This window comes from Bufo bufo, chromosome 5, assembly GCF_905171765.1.
Source record: "Bufo bufo chromosome 5, aBufBuf1.1, whole genome shotgun sequence".
Classification (NCBI taxonomy): Eukaryota; Metazoa; Chordata; class Amphibia; order Anura; family Bufonidae; genus Bufo; species Bufo bufo.
This window is the reverse complement of record NC_053393.1, coordinates 215,414,514-215,432,831: the sequence shown is the minus strand read 5'-3', so window position 1 is coordinate 215,432,831 and position 18,318 is coordinate 215,414,514. Positions and strand designations below refer to the sequence as shown.

The window sequence follows — 18,318 nt, the reverse complement described above, 5'->3', positions numbered from 1 at the left end:
TTCTGTTCTGAATCTTGCCATGTGCCCCTACAGCCGTTTTTCCACTACATATGGGGTGTTGACATATTCAGGAGAAAATGGGTAGCAAACTATGGGGTGTTTTTCTCCTGTGGCCCCTTGTGAAAATATAAAAATTTGGAGCTAAAACAACATTTTATTGGAAGAATTGAAACTTTTCATTTTCACTGTCAAGTGCTTCCAAATTCCGTAAAACGTTTAGGGGGTCAAAGTGCTCACTACCCTCCTCTAATATATTCTTTAAGGGGTGTAGTTTCCAAAATGGGGTCACGTTTTGAGGGTTTCCACTGTAGTGGTAAATCAGGGTTTCTTAGAATACAAAATGGTGCCTAAAAACCATTCTAGCAAAATCTGCCTCCAAAATCCATATGGCGCTGCTTTCCTTCTGACCACTGGCACATGGCCATAGAGCAGTTTAATGCCACATATGGGGTATTTCTATAAATTTCAGAATCAGAGTAATGCATATTGAGTGGCTTATTACGCTTTGGCCAAAATGTACACCAATGTCTCATCCAGCATGGAGGCAGGGCAGAGTGCTGGATGTAGTGTGCGATCACATTTGCATTTTCTGTTTGTATATGTATTTCGCCATAGTGATATGCACCTACATACGGGTTGTGCTGACTCAACCCCCCACAATTTTTCTTTGTAGTTTATATTGGAGGCGTGGCGATCTCCTTTGAGTCATGCACACCTGACCAGTCAATCTGTCCTGGAGGCTGGTTTTAAAGTCAGTATAAAACTGAGTCTGCTTATATAGAACCTACCAGTAGCCATTTGGCTCCAGGAGAAGTATATGGTGGGCTCAGCATGCATGTTGGTACTTGCATCCCTGGATCCGATGAAAGCTGTAATGGCACCGGACGTGGTTAAAAGCAGAGTGTGCTTGGCTTGCATGCTGACCTGCATTCCCTGGACTTTGTGTGGCTGTCATGGCCCATAAACAGGTAGGAACTAGTGTTAGGGACCACTCAAATGAGACGACCTTGACGCGGTGAGTGGCTTATTACGCTTTGGCCAAAATGTACACCAATGTCTCATCCAGCATGGAGGCAGGGCAGAGTGCTGGATGTAGTGTGTGATCACATTTGCATTTTCCGTTTGCATATTGAGGTTTATTTTGCTGTTAACCCTTGCTGTGTTGCAAGAAAAAAATTATTAACATAAAAAATCTTAAAATTTTGAAATGTCACCTCTGTTTTCCTTTAATTCTTGTCGAACACCTCAAGGGTTAACAATGTTTGAAACATCCGTTTTTAATAATTTGAGGGGTGTAGTTTCTAAAATGGGGTAATTTATGGGTGATTACCATTATATAAGCCCCTCAAAATCACTTTATAACTGAATTGGTGCTTTAAAAAAATGGTTTTGGAAATTTTGGGGAAAATTTAAAAAAATGCTTCTTAAATTCAAAGCCTTGTATCGTCCTATAAAAATAAAATGACATTTACAAAATTATGCTGACATAAAGCATACATATGGACATATGGGGAATGTTGATTGATAACTTTTTTATGGGGTATTACTATCTGTCTTAAAAGTAGAGAAATTCAAATTTAGAAAATTGTGAATTTTTCCAAAATTCTGGTAAATTTGGGATTATTTTATAATTAAAGGTGAAATATATCAACTCAAATTTACCACTATCATGAAGTACAATGTGTTAGGAGAAAACAATCTCAGAATCGCTTGAATAAGTAAAAGCGTTCCAAAGTTATTACCACATAAACTGACGCATGTCAGATTTGCAAAAATTGGCCTTGGATTTAAGAAGAAAAGTGGCTTGGTAGTGAAAGGGTTAAAAGAAGAGGAGATGTTACACATTGGTACTGTAGCTTAACAATGGTAGATTTTTTTTCCTCTTTCTCCTTCCTCACTCCAACATTTGCCCTAATTGAAAGAACAAAAATTCTTATTCAGATCAACCTCAAACTTTTACAAAATTTGGGTACATTCTGATTTATTTAGAATCAATTGGCTTAAAAAAGTTAGATTAAAATTAATTTCCGATAGTAAGGGGGAATTCATATCATTGTTGTTTTTCCATTCTTCTGATCCATCAGAAGAACACAAAAGTTAAGGATAAATGAATCCTTCTAAAAAAACGATCCTTATGCACATTTGGCACATTTGGCATCTGTTTGAGCCATTTCCGTCTAAGAACCATTTTTTTGAGAAAAAAAAATCCTGCATGCAATACTTTTTTTTCCCATCTAAAATAACAGATTTCAAACCGATGCTAAATGAGCATTACTGATGCACAGCATTCATTTTTTTTATAGGATCCATTTTTTTCTTTATTTTTCTGTTCTTCTGATGGATCAGAAGATTGAAAAAAATAACAATGATGTGAACTCCCCCTTAGGGTCCATTCACACGTCCGTAATTTGGGTCCGCATTTGTTCCGCAATTTGTGGACCCATTCACTTTTTAATGGGGCTGGAACAGATGCGATTATCCGGGATCCGTATCCGCATTTTAGGGATTCGCATCAGTTCTTTCAGGATCCGTTTTTTTGGGATTCCTGAAAAAAATATAACATATCCTATTCTTGTCCGCGGCAAGACCAGAAACGGCATTTTCTATTATAGTGTCTGTGATGTGCGGTCCGCAAATTGTGGATCGCACATTGCAGGTGTCCGTGTTTTGCGGATCTGCAAAAGACTTACGGACGTGTGAATGGACCCTTAAAGTGTTGAAAAAACTGATAATCAAGTCATTCTAATCAAAACATTGCAATTTTTCACAACACAATCATTTTTCTGAAAAGCTAGTGTTACCATATTTACTAAATTAAAGACTGCAGAAAACTTCCACATTGAGGTATAGTTTTTTGTCAGTAATTACCTGGGTTTTTGTTTACATATATGCAGTGGCTGAAAGAAGACAAAGTTAACGCAATAGATATTAAATATATTTAAAGAAAATTTGTTATAAAATAATTACCTAGGTTTAATTGTAAAACCAGTTTTGATCTCTTCAGTTCTAGCGTGATATAGTCTCCTTGTTGTCCTTCACCATGAAAGAGAACTCCTTCACTTGCAGTGCTTTTGAATTTTAGTGAGATGACATCTTTTTCAGTTGCCATCTTCCTATCCTTGAACTGATAGGATAACACAGTGTTGCCATCAAAATTGATTACATCAGCCCCTGTGAAAATGAACAGAAAAAAGTGTCTGGTAAGTAATGTACAGATCTATATATTATATTTATATGTTTCTGTATTACTGTATATGATTTAGAATTAGACAAAAAATTCATTAACGAGTACATCAATGGAATTGTCCAAGGTAATTAAAAATATTGGACAAGTTCTGTAATAGCTTATAATAATAAATATCCCCATATACTCACCCGTTTCTTCATGGCATTCCCTTCTGGACTGGTCCATTTCTCCTGCCACTGATTGTTTACAAAATGCCGCGGGGATGTTCCAGTATATGGCTTGTGACCACTGCAGCCACTACTCCCTGTGGTCTGTCATTGTGCACGTCACTGATACTGACATGAACAGTGGAGAGCAGGTGAACGGAATGTCACGACTGCAGCCAATCACTTCCTTCAGCATCAGACTGCTGAGGATAAATGATTGTCTGCAGTGATTAGGTGCCATATACCAGCACATACCTATTAGAGTTTGTAAACAATGTCAAAAGGACTGGACCAGGAACATAAAGAAAAGCAGGGGTGAACATAAGATGATTTATTTTAACCCCTTCCCAAACACTGCCATATACATACAGTGGAAGTCAGGACTTTAAAGATAGCGCCTACTCAGAAGCTGAACAACGACCATAGTTACTGAGGAAAAGTCCATGGGCAGCGATAATGCTGATCTCAGACTTTTAACTCCTCAGACTCCATTGTCGACTGTGACTATGACATCTGAGCATTGAAACCCCTAGAGTGCTATGTTCTCAGTGCCCGAACAGCTCTCCCATGCTAAGATTGAAGCAGCTGTACAGGTGCTTTGGCAGCCTCGAGTGCTCTGAAGAATCCAAAGACTATTCCAGACAATGTTGAAAGGGATCAGATTTTCGCAATTTTCAAGTCTCCTGGGAGGTTAAAAAAAGTAAAATAAAATTTAGAAAATATAAACAATTATAAAAATTCTAATTACCCCCATAATAAATATAAATAAACATAAAAAAATAGAGGTTACCAGCATTACCACATCACAAAATGCCCAAACTAATAAAATATAAATGTATTTTAATACTGTAATTGGGGGAAAAAATTAAAAAATTTTTATCCCTTCATCTCCCAAAAAATGTAATAAAAAGTGATCAAAATGTCATACACACTTAAAAATGGTATCAGTAAAAAGCAACAAGTCACCCTGCAAAAAATGAGCCTGTACACAGCCCTGTATAGCCCCATATATGTAAATGTAAAAAAAGTTATTTGGGTCAGAATAGGGCAAATAAATTTTTCAAAAGTTGTTATATTTTTTCAAGTATGAAAACACAAGAAAAACTCTACAATTGTAGTTGCAATTATACTGACCCTGAAAATTAAGGTAACAGGTCATTTTTAGCACTTAAAGAGGACCTTTCATGTGATTTTATTAAGGGAGATATTTCCCTGTACTTGCGGGGTACCCCCGCTGATGCTGCCAATCTGCTTGATTTTTTAAAAAATATGCCTCCTATGCCCCGCTGTGCCCTGTCGGATTTCTCCTGCTCAGTATGCTAATACTGAGCATTGGAACAGGGAGGAGGAGATGACAGGCTTTCTCAATAGGCGTCTCCTCCTCCCTGTTTTTTTCTCCCTGGCTGTGACGACTGTTGGAGCAGGATCGTGCCGACTGTTAGAGCAGGAACATTTTTTTTTTAGCTTATGGAAGCTTTATTATTTAGACAGAAAGGCTTTAAGAAAAGATGTATTAAAAGAAGCTGATACCATTGCAGAATTGATAAAATGAGAACTTCTGTCTTCTCTTTAGTCCACTAAATACCATGAAAGTGCTGACTCACGTCTTTCTATATGTTCCAAAAGATTAGAACAGTTACAGTATCCTTTAACTGCAATGGCAACTTTTCCTAACACTTCTCACGGTTAATTACATTTGTTTTTTAAATATGGTCATACTGTATTTGAGTAACTTATGCATTATTTGTTTATTGCTTTCTTACCTTTATTTCTACAAACATGTAAAACTTTACAAAACTTTACAAATTATTTGTGACTGTAACTATGTTTGGCGAGCCATGTATAAGAATAATGTTCTTTAAACCTATTTGTGGATTAAAGCAAGTAAAGATCAGTTAACTGGATGTCAAACATTTGTGAATTATTTAATGTTAAGGGTAGGTTCTTAAAGCGATTGTCTCAGGAAAGACACTTATTCCCTATGCACAGATTAGATCAGATTAGATTAGGCAAGGGTCTGACCATTGGGGACTCCTGAGATTACAACATGATTACAACATATGAATTGAGAGGCAGGTCACACTTGTGTTCATTCTCTATAAGACTGTCAGAGATAGCCAAGTATAGAGCTATATTCAGAAATTCAGGCTTGAGTATTGAGGCAGCGGATATGTGCAACCCAGGTCCATTGAAACTGGAACACAGAGTCCCTGTTTTCATTATTGATGGAGGCCCCAGTGGTTGGGTATCCCATTCAGTGGGATAACTGTGATTCCTGGGACATCCCCTTTAAAAGTACTGTAGTCTTTGGTTTGGGCTCTTTTTGTTTACACAAGCAAGTTCATATAGCAACCAATATTAATGCATGGCGTACACTGATCATTAAGTACACAGTCAAGACTGACTTACTAGAGGAAATGTGGCAGAATTCTGGCACAAACTGTGCCAAATTCTTGAAAGTCCTGAAATAAGCTAATTTTATTAATTATGTGAACACAGTATGCCACTGTTTTCCTGATACCTCATCTGTGTAGACATAAAGTTAAGTAATAAAATCTTGGCCACCTTTAGCCGCCTGTAGAGGGAGACTGTAGTAATATTATGCAGTGAACACAATAATAAATCTACATGCAGTAAGACCCTTAATCCCTTAGCAGTGGCTAAAGGCTGCAAAGACTTTCAAATTACTTGCACTTTCCCTCTGGATGCTTTCAGAAGACCATTCCTTATGATAATATTATTTCAATAAACTGATACATATAAACGTCTATAATGTCTTGTTAAATTAATTGAATCTATCTCTTTCTCTCTTTCCCTTTCTCTGTGTGTTTGTCAAGCTAACTAATCGAGATTAGCTCAGCTTGTGTTCTACCGGTGCCTTACCCGCTCGTACTATCATTTCTCATCTATACCTTATGTTGTCTGATCTATCGCTGTCCAATTCATTCATCCTTCTCTTTTGATTTATATCACTTTCTATCTTATTAATCTGTTCTTGTCTGCTCTGTCTACTCTTCTCTCGCAGATGTTCCTGAACAGTATAAGAAGGTCTGAATCTCACTGTTGGAAGAAGATGTTGGATGTGGCCACAGATGCATAACAAACTATACTATCACTACAGTTTTTAGAAATTGCTTAAAGCTTTCCAAGTTGCATAGGATTATACTAAATTATGATTCAATTATACCTTCCTATTGAGAAGATATAAGTGGGGCAAAAATCTGCTGTTTGTTGTGTGTTATTTAGATTACCAGATAGTTTAGCACTGCTTTCGGCCATATACTGGTTGTAAATATGTAAAAGAAACATATACTGTGGTGTTGGTCAGAACAGCCAATTCATTTTTTGCTCTCTTTTACATATAAGTATATGCTATAGTATCTAATGTACTTAATTTGAACATTTGAACACCCACAATGCCCAGATATAGTGTAATATTGTCAGAAGTGTCCGAGGTGCTGAATTCTCACCAGAATATAGTTTAAAGACTTTCTTCAATGTCAATATCTTCTTAAATTTCAATAACTAGTTTAGGGTCCCCCAATTTCACCTCATTAATGACTTGACACATACTTTTTTTGAGTACACATGGGCTAGAAAGTGATAACTTTTTCCATTCAGTTATTCAAATACTTTTCACGTCACCTGTCACCATGAAAGCTTGTGTTTCATTCATTAATATTCCTACTTATTTTGGGCTTTGAAGTCAAGGAGGCAGTCCTATCAGTGATTGACAGCCTTCCCTCTATGACTGTGTATGAAGAGATAGCTGTCAATCACTGATAGGACTGCCTTTCTGACTTCAAAGCCAAGAATGAGCATGTATATACATATATATATATTACAAATTTGACTGAATTTATTCCCATAAAACTATATATCAGTCTGGTCTGCTCCTCCTGCTCTATAACACGCTGCCTGCAGCTCAAACACCATGTTTAACATGACAGGTTCTATTTAAAGAAAACCAATAGCAGAAATGTTTATTCCACATAATATATACAGTGCACAAACATATGCCAAGGATTCTATAGCCTTTAGCACCTGGTAGCCAGAAATGGATATGTAGTTTCAACAAGGGCCATTAATTGTAAAATGGCAAGCTATGCATTTTCCAGTGTAATTTCTGTACCAATTGCTGAAGTCATTCAATGGGTAAATTTATTGTTCTAGTGGATAATAATCTATCCTGCTTATGGTGATCGACTGATTACAGTTACAGTGTAGATCATCAACACAAAACTGATCTTTATCCCCTGGAAGCAAACTACTAAGGCTCCTATCAAATGATAGGAAAATATCTTGCAAACAGTGAATAAATGAGTAATAAATGATATTCAAAAAGTATATATTATTTTTCCATATAAATGTATTTTACTGAAGCTGTACGACTCCTTCAGATATTCTACTGTAGTCAAGTACTTTACGTCTGAATACCACAGTGTGACAAATGTAACCACCTACAAATGAATTATCATTTTTTGTGAAGCAAACTCATTTTTTCCATTGCTACATACTGTATAAGAACATATGAAACAACTTTGAATTTGCAGTAAAGCTGATGTAATATCTAAATTACAAATTATAATAGAATACAACGCAATTTAATCTAAAGAAGACGAAAGACATAAAATGCATTTCTATAAAACGTAGTAGGAACAAATGCTTTGTTTTACATTTCATTCCCTAGAAATAAGTTATTTCTCAATATACTTATGTTTATTATGGAATTAAAATGAATAAAATTATCCAGGAAAATACTTCAACTTTGTTTGGATCTAACTTTCCGTAAGTAAAGATGAACAACAAAAGAAAAGAAAAAAATATATATTTCTACTATTTCCAAATGTAATTGTTTTCAGTGAAATAGAGACTAGTGATGAGCGAGCACCAAAGTATTCGGGTGTTCGGCCTGAACACATTGATATATTCATGTGCTCGGCCGCGAGCACCCGAGTATAATGGAAGTCAATGGGAGACAACCAGGAACCCCCTTCTCGGAAGAGAAGAGGGTGTCTGGTTCATAAAAAAGGTTAGAAATTGATGGAAACCCCATCAAAATGGTTTGGAAACAGCATTACGAGGATAGCTGGATGCATCTTAGAATCCTATTACGTACGACATACAATAGACAACCACACAAAGGCTATATGCCAAAAGCCAGGTTTGTGCCCAATCTATCCATAAGACAGATGACAGTCAGCATACATTACAATGGCAGCCTTGTGCACTATGATATATTCCAAACCAGCTCTCATCTGACTGAGAACCAGTAAGCCTCAAAGTTATTTGGCATCTGTTGGATGGCTTGGGTGGACCTGCACCCCTAGATCAATATCATTAGGGCAACAAAAAGTTTCATAGTACACAAGGCTGCCATTGTAAGGTATGCTGGCTGTTATCTGTCTCATGGATAGATGGATGGCTTGTATATACCTGGCTTTTGGCATATAGCCTTTGTGTTATTGTCTATTGTATGTTGTACTTAATAGGAGTCTAAGACGCATCCAACTATCCTCTTAATGCTGTTGCTAAACCATTTTGATGGGGTTTCCATCAATTTCTAACCTTTTTTTTTATAAACCAGACACCCTCTTGTCTTCTGAGCAGGGGGTGCCTGGTTGTCTCCCATTGACTTCCATTGTATTAAATTGTATTTGAGCACCCAAATTATTCGGCCGAGCAATCGAATCTGCCGAGCATAGCGATGCTCGAGCCGAACAGGTATTCGGCCGAGCATGCTCGCTCATCACTAATAGAGACTAATGGGATACTTATCAAAATTGTTGCAAAGGAAAACTGGCTAGTTGTTCACAACATCCAATCTGATTCCACCTTTCATCTTTCAGAGCTCCTTTGGAAAATAAAAGGTGGAATTTGATTGATTGCTATGGGCAACTAAGCTAGTTTTCCTTTACAACAGTTTAGATAAATCTCCTCCTATGTTACTACAGATAAATCTGTGTCATAAAACGGCATCCAAGTTTCAGTAAATCTTAATATATAACTGCCGACCATTGTTCAAATGAATCAAAATTAGATCATTATATAATTTTATGTGGAGTTATGTTTAATTCATTAGACTTGCTTTTGAGTTCATAAATAAGGATGAGCGAATCGACTTCGAATGGTACATCCAAAGTCAATTCGCTCATCCCTAGTCATCATACAGAGCCTAAAAAGCTGTCCTATCATGCTTATCCAATTTTAATTCATCATTTCCTCTGGATGACAATGCTAGGATAATTAGATAAATTTGCAATACTGGCTTTAACCCCTTAAGGACCTCCACCGTTTATGTACGGCAGAAGTCCGGTCCCCAAACATGGTGCCTGCTTGTGTGTGCTGTGGGTGCCATAGCCGCAGGGTTTCTGCTATTTTAAAAAGCAGAGACCCATGGCACATGTATGCGATCAGCCATATGGCTGATCGCATACATTTTACCCTTCAGATGCCATGGTCAAATGTAACCATCTGATCACACCGGAAGCGAAAGTTGCGCTCTTCCGCTCCGGTAACAGCGTTCCCCGACTGAGATCGGGGAACCTGTTACATTGCTCTAATAAACTGAAGCCTCAAGCAGGCTTTAAAGTCCATTAGATGAATATACCAATAAAGGCCACTAGGTGGCAGCATTATATTGGTATAGTGCAAATGAAGTTTTCAATGATGGCTATTTAGCCATCAATGAACACAATGGGCAATCTAATGATTGCCAGTTATTGTCACCCAAGGGGACTTAAAAAAAGTTAAAAAATAAAAATTTAAAACGTTTTTACAAATAAAAGTTAAAAAAAGTTTTTACAAACAAAAAATAAAAAGAAAAGTTTAAATTACTCCCCTTTCATTAAAATAAAAATACTTAACCAATAAAAAAAATAAACATTATGGGCATCGCCGCGTGCAAAAATGCCCATACAATAAAAATATAACAATATTAATGGCATACGGCAAAAGGCATAACAGGGAAAAAAATAAAACTGCCAATTTGCCATTTTTTGTCACTTCAACTACCCAATATTTTTTTTAGAAAAAGTGATCAAAAAGTCGCATACACTTCAAATTGGTATTACTGAAAAGAACAGATCGTCCTGCAAAAAATAACCCTCACACAGCCCCATACATATAACTACATAAAAGTTATAGGGGTCAGAATATGGTTATAAATGTTTTTTCTTTCTTCAAAGGTTTTAATTTTTTTTTCAGTATTAAAATGCAAGAAAAATTATATAAGTGTAGTATTGTTGTAACCATACTGAACTGGAGAATGAAGATAACAGGTCAATTTTACTGCATAGTGTACAGTGTAAAAAAAATAAACAAAAACCTTTATCAGAATTGCGTTTTTTCCCAATTCTACCCCATTTTGAATTTTTTTTTCAGCTTCGTACTACATGGTATGCAATCGTAAATGGTGCCATTAGAAAGTACAACTTGTTCCTCAAAAAATAAGCCCCCATAAGGCTATATGAATGGAAAAACTAAAATGTTAGGACTATGGGAATGGCGGGGAGTGAAAAACAAAAACGCAAAAATGGAAAATCTCAGGTTCCTTAAGGTGTTAAAAGTGATCATCTCACTGAAACTTTTTTAGGGGATATACCTTAAACTCCATCGAGATATTACGCCATCTGGATTTGAGTACAAAGCTTGTATTAAAGGTTATGAACAGCTGGTGCTTTAAAATCAATGCAATATTTCTATGATTTTAGATTTTAATGATCAAAATAATGATTCACAGTGATAAAAAGCATAAATAAGAAATATAAAAAGAATTCCTGCATATAGTTTTTTGAATCACATGTCCATTTTTTTCAAGGTTGGCAGCCATGATACCCTTATAACAAGCTGATCTCAATTATTCCACTTGGAAATAAACAATAAACTTAGTGATCTCTCTTGATGAATGCAAGTAAAAAATAAAGTACACAATCAAAAAATAAAAAATAAAGTGTATCAGTTATACCTTTAATAATTTGGTTGTGTAATTCAATATGTAAATGAAATGCCTATGGTCTCTTTCACACGTCAGTAAATCGTGGATGCATGCTGTGTCCTCCATAGTCCATACCATGGGTCAGTGGAAATACAACAGAGCCACATGCTGCTTCGGTCTGCGATGTTGAACAAACATGCAGACTTGTATTAACTTTGTCTACATGACAAAAGCCTTTTGCTGAAGTGAGACAACCACTTTAAGCCTATTTAATGTCAGCAGTAGAGATGAGCGAATCAAAGCAGACGAAGTGGAATTTGTTCCGAATTTCAGGAAAAATTAGATTCGCATTGAAGGCGAATTTCCTCACGCTTCGTGGTAACGAATCGCATTTTTTCCTAAAATGGCTGCTGCACGTGTGAGGACATGGAGAAAAGAACTCTGGGAAGGCGGAATCACCCATAATGCCATGCATGCAGCCAATCAGCAGCCAGCCAGCCCTGTGATGTCACAGCCATATAAATAGCGGCAGCCATCTTAGATTCTTCCATTTACCAGTGTACTTAATGCAGGGAGAGACGTCTGCAGGTACAAAGGACAGTGATAGGAAAGACTTTATTGTGGTGAAAAAATTGATTTACAAATGCAGGGAAAGGATAGGGAGTAGTGTTGGGTGAGCATGCTCGGCACATCGCAATGTTCATCCGAATACCATGTGTGCTCGAGCGCGATGCTCAAGTCTCCTCCCCGCAAGTTTGTTGCCTGCTACGCAGCCAATAAACATGCAAGTAAGTACTGCCATTCACTGTAATGCTGTAGCCATGTTTGCTGCTGGCACTACAGTGATTGGCTGGCCAGAACGCGTCATCAGGTGCTTTATAGCAATGACAAGTGTTCGGCTCAGTATTAGTCAGGGAGAGCTGGAGAGCAAAAGGTAAAGATAGTGTAGGGATTGAAATAGCAATATTTTAGTTTTTATACTTGTTATAGACCCAAAAGTCCTTTTAAGGACTATTGTGTGTGGCAGAAATATAGATTTTTAGCACAACCTGCGCTAAATTGCAAAAACTTGTTAGAGACTAGAGATGGCCTTGCGGTTCGCCCGGCGGTCGTTTCACTGCAAAGTTTGCGTGTTCACAATTCGCCGAACATGCGAACATATGGAGATATTCGCGCCCGCCATATTCTTTTACATTGTGAAGAACTTTGACCCATGACACCATGATACATCAGGTGGTACAGGACCGCCAATTGAGACATTTCAGCACATGGACATACCCCCTACCTTATAAATAAACCTGATCTGGCCGCCATTTTACATTCAGTGTTTTGCCAATGTAGGGAGAGGTTGCTGTGTGGAGCAGGGACAGACTGTTAGGGACACCAAACGCTAGCTAATAGGGCCACAAAAGTCTTTTTAAGGACTGGTATAGGTGTGCTATCGATAGGTGTGATACACAGAGGGGTGCCATATACTTATAATATACTTTTATAATGAGTCAAAAACACATAGATCTATATAGTGATCACCTGGAAGTCAGGGGCCTAGGGGCTAGGGGCTTACTAGGGCCATTTTTATATAGGGTAAGGTTCCGGACGGGGTCGCTCTTATCAGGGCGGGTGGTCTGTGGTTAGTCTATCAGGGTCAGAATAGCACCCCCCTGTAGGGCAATATCAGGGACAGTTCTTTGCCCACCCTGTCCTTCAATACCACATCATCATCTAGCCCAGGGGTAGATGGTGTTTGCTTTCCCTCCGGGATTCATGGATGTGCACTGGAACCCCCCGGATTGTGGTAGGACATATGGTTTCTCATTTGGTGCCGCCAAGCACCTGATTTAGTGCCGCTGAGCAGTTGTTATTGCCTACCACATCTATGCTTTTTGGTTAACTTTAATAATTTTATATATTTTCATTTTGAGGGATATTTTTTCCATTCACACATCCACAAAATGGGTCCGCATCCGTTCTGCAATTTTGCGGAACCGGTGCAGTCCCATTCTTTTTTAATGAGGCCAGAATGTGCTGTCCGCATCTGCATTTGCGGATCCACATCTACATTTGCGGATCCGCACTTCCGCATCCGTGCTTCCGTTTCCGCAAAAAAATAGAACATGTCCTATTCTTGTCCGCAATTGCAGACAAGATTAGGCAATTTCTATTATAGTGCCAGCAATGTGCGGTCCGCAAATTGCGTAATGCACATTGCCGATGTGCGTGTTTTGTGGATCCGCAAAACACTTACGGACGTGTGAATGGACCCTCATGGTAACATTATTAAAGGTTACATTTTATTTTCATGTATATTCTAATGGAATGCCTTCCTTGTACAATGTTATAATATACTTTCTATGTTAGAAAGTATATTATAGTGCATTTGTATTGTGCGGCAGTTGTGTGCGGTTGTGCTGCGATACTGCAGGTATATAGCGGGACAAGCGTATTTGGAACAAATAATTTCTACTGGTGTTATATACCAGTCGTCCCCCAAAAAAACGGATTGAAGCGGGGTGTTATATAGCAATATACTTTCTTTATAGTGCATTTCGGTACTGTATAGTGCATTTGCGCATGTGCGTACGCAAAAATTATATTGCTGATATTTCGCATAGAAAAAAATACTGAATGGAGATCGCAAATTCGAATAATACATCTGGTATGTCACTGTCCATGTTGTGGAACTATTTGTGCACTTCTAGTAATTATTTCTTGGCTGCAAATATGAGCAAGATTTTTCAGGTTCGCCTGCCATTAAAATGAATGGGACCCGCCGCGAACTTGCGGTTCGCGAACATTTGATTGCGTTCGCGAACCGTCCCGGCAGATGTTCGCCCATCACTATTAGAGACCCAAAAGTTCTTTTAAAGACAATTGTGTGTGGCAGCAATATATATTTATAGTGCAACCTGCGCTAAATAGCTTGCAATTGTTTGGCCGCTGCAGACAGCGACATTATCTGCGCTACATCTCCTGTCTAACGTGTGCGCAGGCTAAAAATATCTGTGACATCCAGTGTACTTTTTCCGTAGATGGTGTCCGCTGCGGACAGTTACATTACCTGCGCTACATCTCCTGTATAACGCTTGCGTATCCGAAATATCAGTGACATTCAGTCACATTTTTTTGCTGCTGGTGGCAGTGACAATACCTGCACTACATCTCGAGTATAACGTTAGCGCATCTGAAATATCAATGACATTCAGGGTAATGTTTTCCCCCGCTGGTGACAGCGACATTATCTGGGCTACATCTCCTGTGTAACGTGTGCGAAGCCTAAAAATATCTGTGACATCCAGTGTACTTTTCTGTAGATGGTGTCTGCTGCGGACAGTCACATTACCTGCGCTACATCTCCTGTAGAACGTTTGCGTATCCGAAATATCAGTGACATTTAGTCAAATTTTTTTGCTGCTCGTGGCAGCGACATTACCTGCGCTACATCTCCTGCATAAAGTTTTCCCATTGTGACAAAGCAAGGGGTTTTGTTTGGAAAGGCAGGTATTTTCCTCCCAACATGGGCGGCTGGGCTGATTTCCAGCCAGATGAGATCAAATACCGGACCGGAGTATAAGTGCCGGTCCGGGTTTTGGCAGCACCTGGCTGTCCTTTAAATAGGCAGCTGGGCTTAGAATCAAGGTCTCTGTCTTGGGATCTGAGGCATGGTGCCGTACTAGAGGGCTGAGAGCCGCATGCGGGGAAACAGGCCCCCTAAAGCCTGTTGTGGACGCTGAAAGAACCTGCTAAAAAGGTGACTGTTTTTGTGCTTTGGACTATCCTTTGTGTGAACGAACACTAAGACTGTCAATGTTGCTTTGTTTTTTTCTCATGTGTGAATAAACACTGCAGTTTTGTTTTACAAACTGTTTCTTTTGCCTCTGTTCTGCGTCTGCTTACCCTGCCTACCAGAGCGAATCCTCACACCATCCTAAATATCAGTGACATTAATTCAGTGTAATTTTTTATAAGGCGGTGGTGACAGCGACATTGCTTGCTCTATACCTCCTGTATAACGTTTGTGCAACCTAAATATCAGTGACATTAATTCAGTGTAATTTTTTATTAGGTGGTGGTGACAGCGACATTACTTGCACTATACCTCCTGTTTAACATGTGCGCATCCTAAAAATATCTGTGACATTCTGTGTACTTTATTTGCGCATACACTTACAAAACCTGCGCTACTGTACATGTGACATACTTGCAAGCATATATACCATTTAATATGCGCAAGGAGAACAGTAAGTGACGGGGAAGTGGCTGTGCTGCTGATGGTGCATGCAGGGGTCGTGACCCTGGGCAAGGATGAAACTGTGCCTGCTGCCAGAGCACAAGAAACACACTCATCCACGATACCTAGTTTCATGTCCCAGTTTGCACGGCTGCACAGGATACCACTCTCGAAGTTAGACCAGTGCGACCAGGTGGTCGGTTGGATTGCAGTAGATAATGGTTCCCGTCGGTTAAGCACCACCCTCCACAAAGTCCAGTCTCAGTAGCCAACAATCTGGTCGATAGAATCCTCACCCTGATACTCCTTCCACCCACCATGGAGAGTCTTGGCAAAGAAGTGATACTCGGATATGAGGAGATCTTGTGCCCTGATTCCCAAACTCTGGAGCATCCACAGTCAGAAGAAGATGACGGTGAGGAATGGCAATTAGTGTTTCACGAGGTGGATGATGATGATGAGACACAGTTGCCAATAAGTCAACCGCAATTAGTGTCTTAAGAGGTTCATGATGAGGATGAGACACAGTTGTCAATAAATGAGCAGGGCCGTGAACACTAGCAACCTCACCACCACCAGTATGATCCACCACATGGCATCAAAGCACCCTAATAGGTGGGCCGAACATCTGGGTCTTCGAGTCAGAAACACTGCCTCCTCTTTTCCTGTGTTACGTGATAGCCTATCCCCTGTCCAAGACGCAGGCCCGGATGCCTCTGCACCTGGACCTTCGCAAGCACCATAAGCTAGCACATCCACTTCGGTGTCCCAGCGCAGGGTACACATGTCTATACACCAGGCCTTTGAACGAAAGCGCAAATATCCAGCCACCCACCCACAGACCATAGCACTAAATGCGCACCTTTCCAAATTGCTGGACCTGGAAATGTTGCCATTTAAGCTTGTGGACACTGAGGCGTTCCACAGTCTGATGGTGGCAGCTGTACCGTAGTACACAGTCCCCAGCCGCCAATATTTTTCACTGTAAGCAGTCCCAGCCTTACACCAGCATGTGTCCCATAACATCACCCGTGCCCTGACCAACACAGTAATTGGAAAGGTCCACTTAACGACTGACACATAGACAAGTGCTTTTGGCCAGGAACGCTACATTTCCCTGACGGCACACTGGGTGAATGTTGTGGAGGCCAGGAGCGAGTCGTACCCTGGGATGGCACAGGTGCTACCGACGCCGAGGATTGTGGGCCCTACTTCCATCAGGGTTTCCGCCGCCAGCCACGTTAGTGGTTGCAAACGCCCCCTTCTCCTCCTCTGCCTCCTCCTCCACTTCCACCTCCAATTTATCTATGCGCAGCACCAGTCGGACATCAGTCAGTAGCTGGAAGCAGTGTAGCACTGCTTAAACTGATCTGCTTAGGTGACAAACAGCAGACCGCCGCAGAGCTGTGGCAGGGGAAAAGGGACCAGACTGAGCTGTGACTCTCACCACTCAACCTACAACCAGGCATGGTTGTGTCTGATAAAAGCCGTAACTTGGTGGCGGCTTTGGAGCTCGGCAAGCTCACACACATACCATGCCTAGCCCACCTGTTCAACCTAGTGGTTCAGAGGTTTCTCAAAACCTACCCAAATTTACCTGAGCTACTGGTGAAAGTGTGCTGCATGTGTGCCCATTTACGCAAGTTATCGACAGCTTCCACCAGTCTGGCAACGCTGCAGCAGCGCTTGCAATTGCCAGCTCACCGACTGTTGTGCGATGTGAGCACTCGCTGGAACTCCACGTTCCACATGTTGGCCAGGCTTTGTGAGCAGCAGAGGGCAGTAGTGGAATACCAGCTGCAACATGGTCATCACCTTTCCAGTCAGCTTCCGCTCTTCAGTGTGGACGAGTGGGCATTGATGTCTGACCTCTGTGAAGTTTTACGCAGCTTTGAAGAATCAACACAGATGGTGAGTGGCGATAACACTTTTATCAGAGTAATCATCCCACTTCTGTGTCTACTCAAAAGCTCGCTGCTCACATTTAAGGCGGATGCTTTGCATGTGGAAGAGGTGGAAATGGGGGAAGACACCTCACCTATAATGTTTTTGAGGGTCACCAGCAAGCCCTTTAACCATAATGTTTTAGAGGGTCAGCTCAGCAGCAGACCCTCACCCCTAAATTTTTAGATGGTCAGCTCGGCAGCAGGCCCTCGCCTACAAAATAGTTTAGATGGTCAGCTTGGCAGCAGGCCCTCGCCCACAAAAATTTTTAGATGGTCAGTTTGACAGCAGGCCCTCACAATTTTTTTTAGGTGGTCAGCTCGGCAGCATGCCCTCGCCCATAATGTTTTAGATGGTCAGCTCGGCAGCAGGCCCTTGCCCACAAAATTTTTTAGATGGTCAGCTTGGTAGCAGGCCCTCGTCCATAATGTTTTAAATTGTCAGATCAGCAGCAGACCCTCACCCCTAATGTTTTAGATGGTCAGATCAGAAGCAGGCCCTTGCCCCTAATGTTTTAGAGGATCACCAGCAGGCCCTTGCTCATAATTTTTCAAGGGTGTGTATGATGCCCTTCTTTATGTGTAACAAAGGGTGTATTGGAGTGCCGGTTCCTTGTAACTTTGGCAGCCCTTTCACTTAGTGCATAGGATTTATGAGTATAGGATTCCCACTACCTGAACAATTGTACCACAATGTGAATGAGGCCCTCCTTTATGTGATATACAGGTTGTATCGGAGTGCCTCTTCCTTGTAATTTTTGGTAGCACTTGCACTTTATTTTCAAGTAAATATACAGGAAACAATGTTTCCTAACAAT

General features: G+C 40.1%; 1 protein-coding gene across 1 annotated transcript in view; it reads right to left on the bottom strand.

Moving 5' to 3' along the window:
* Positions 1–18,318, bottom strand: part of CNTNAP2 (contactin associated protein 2) — a 2,268,074-nt gene that overhangs the window by 1,181,198 nt on the left and 1,068,558 nt on the right. Inside the window, exon 5 of the mRNA XM_040431924.1 lies at positions 2,968–3,171. Within this exon, the coding sequence (XP_040287858.1) occupies positions 2,968–3,171 (204 nt within the window). The remainder of the gene's footprint in view (positions 1–2,967; positions 3,172–18,318) is intronic.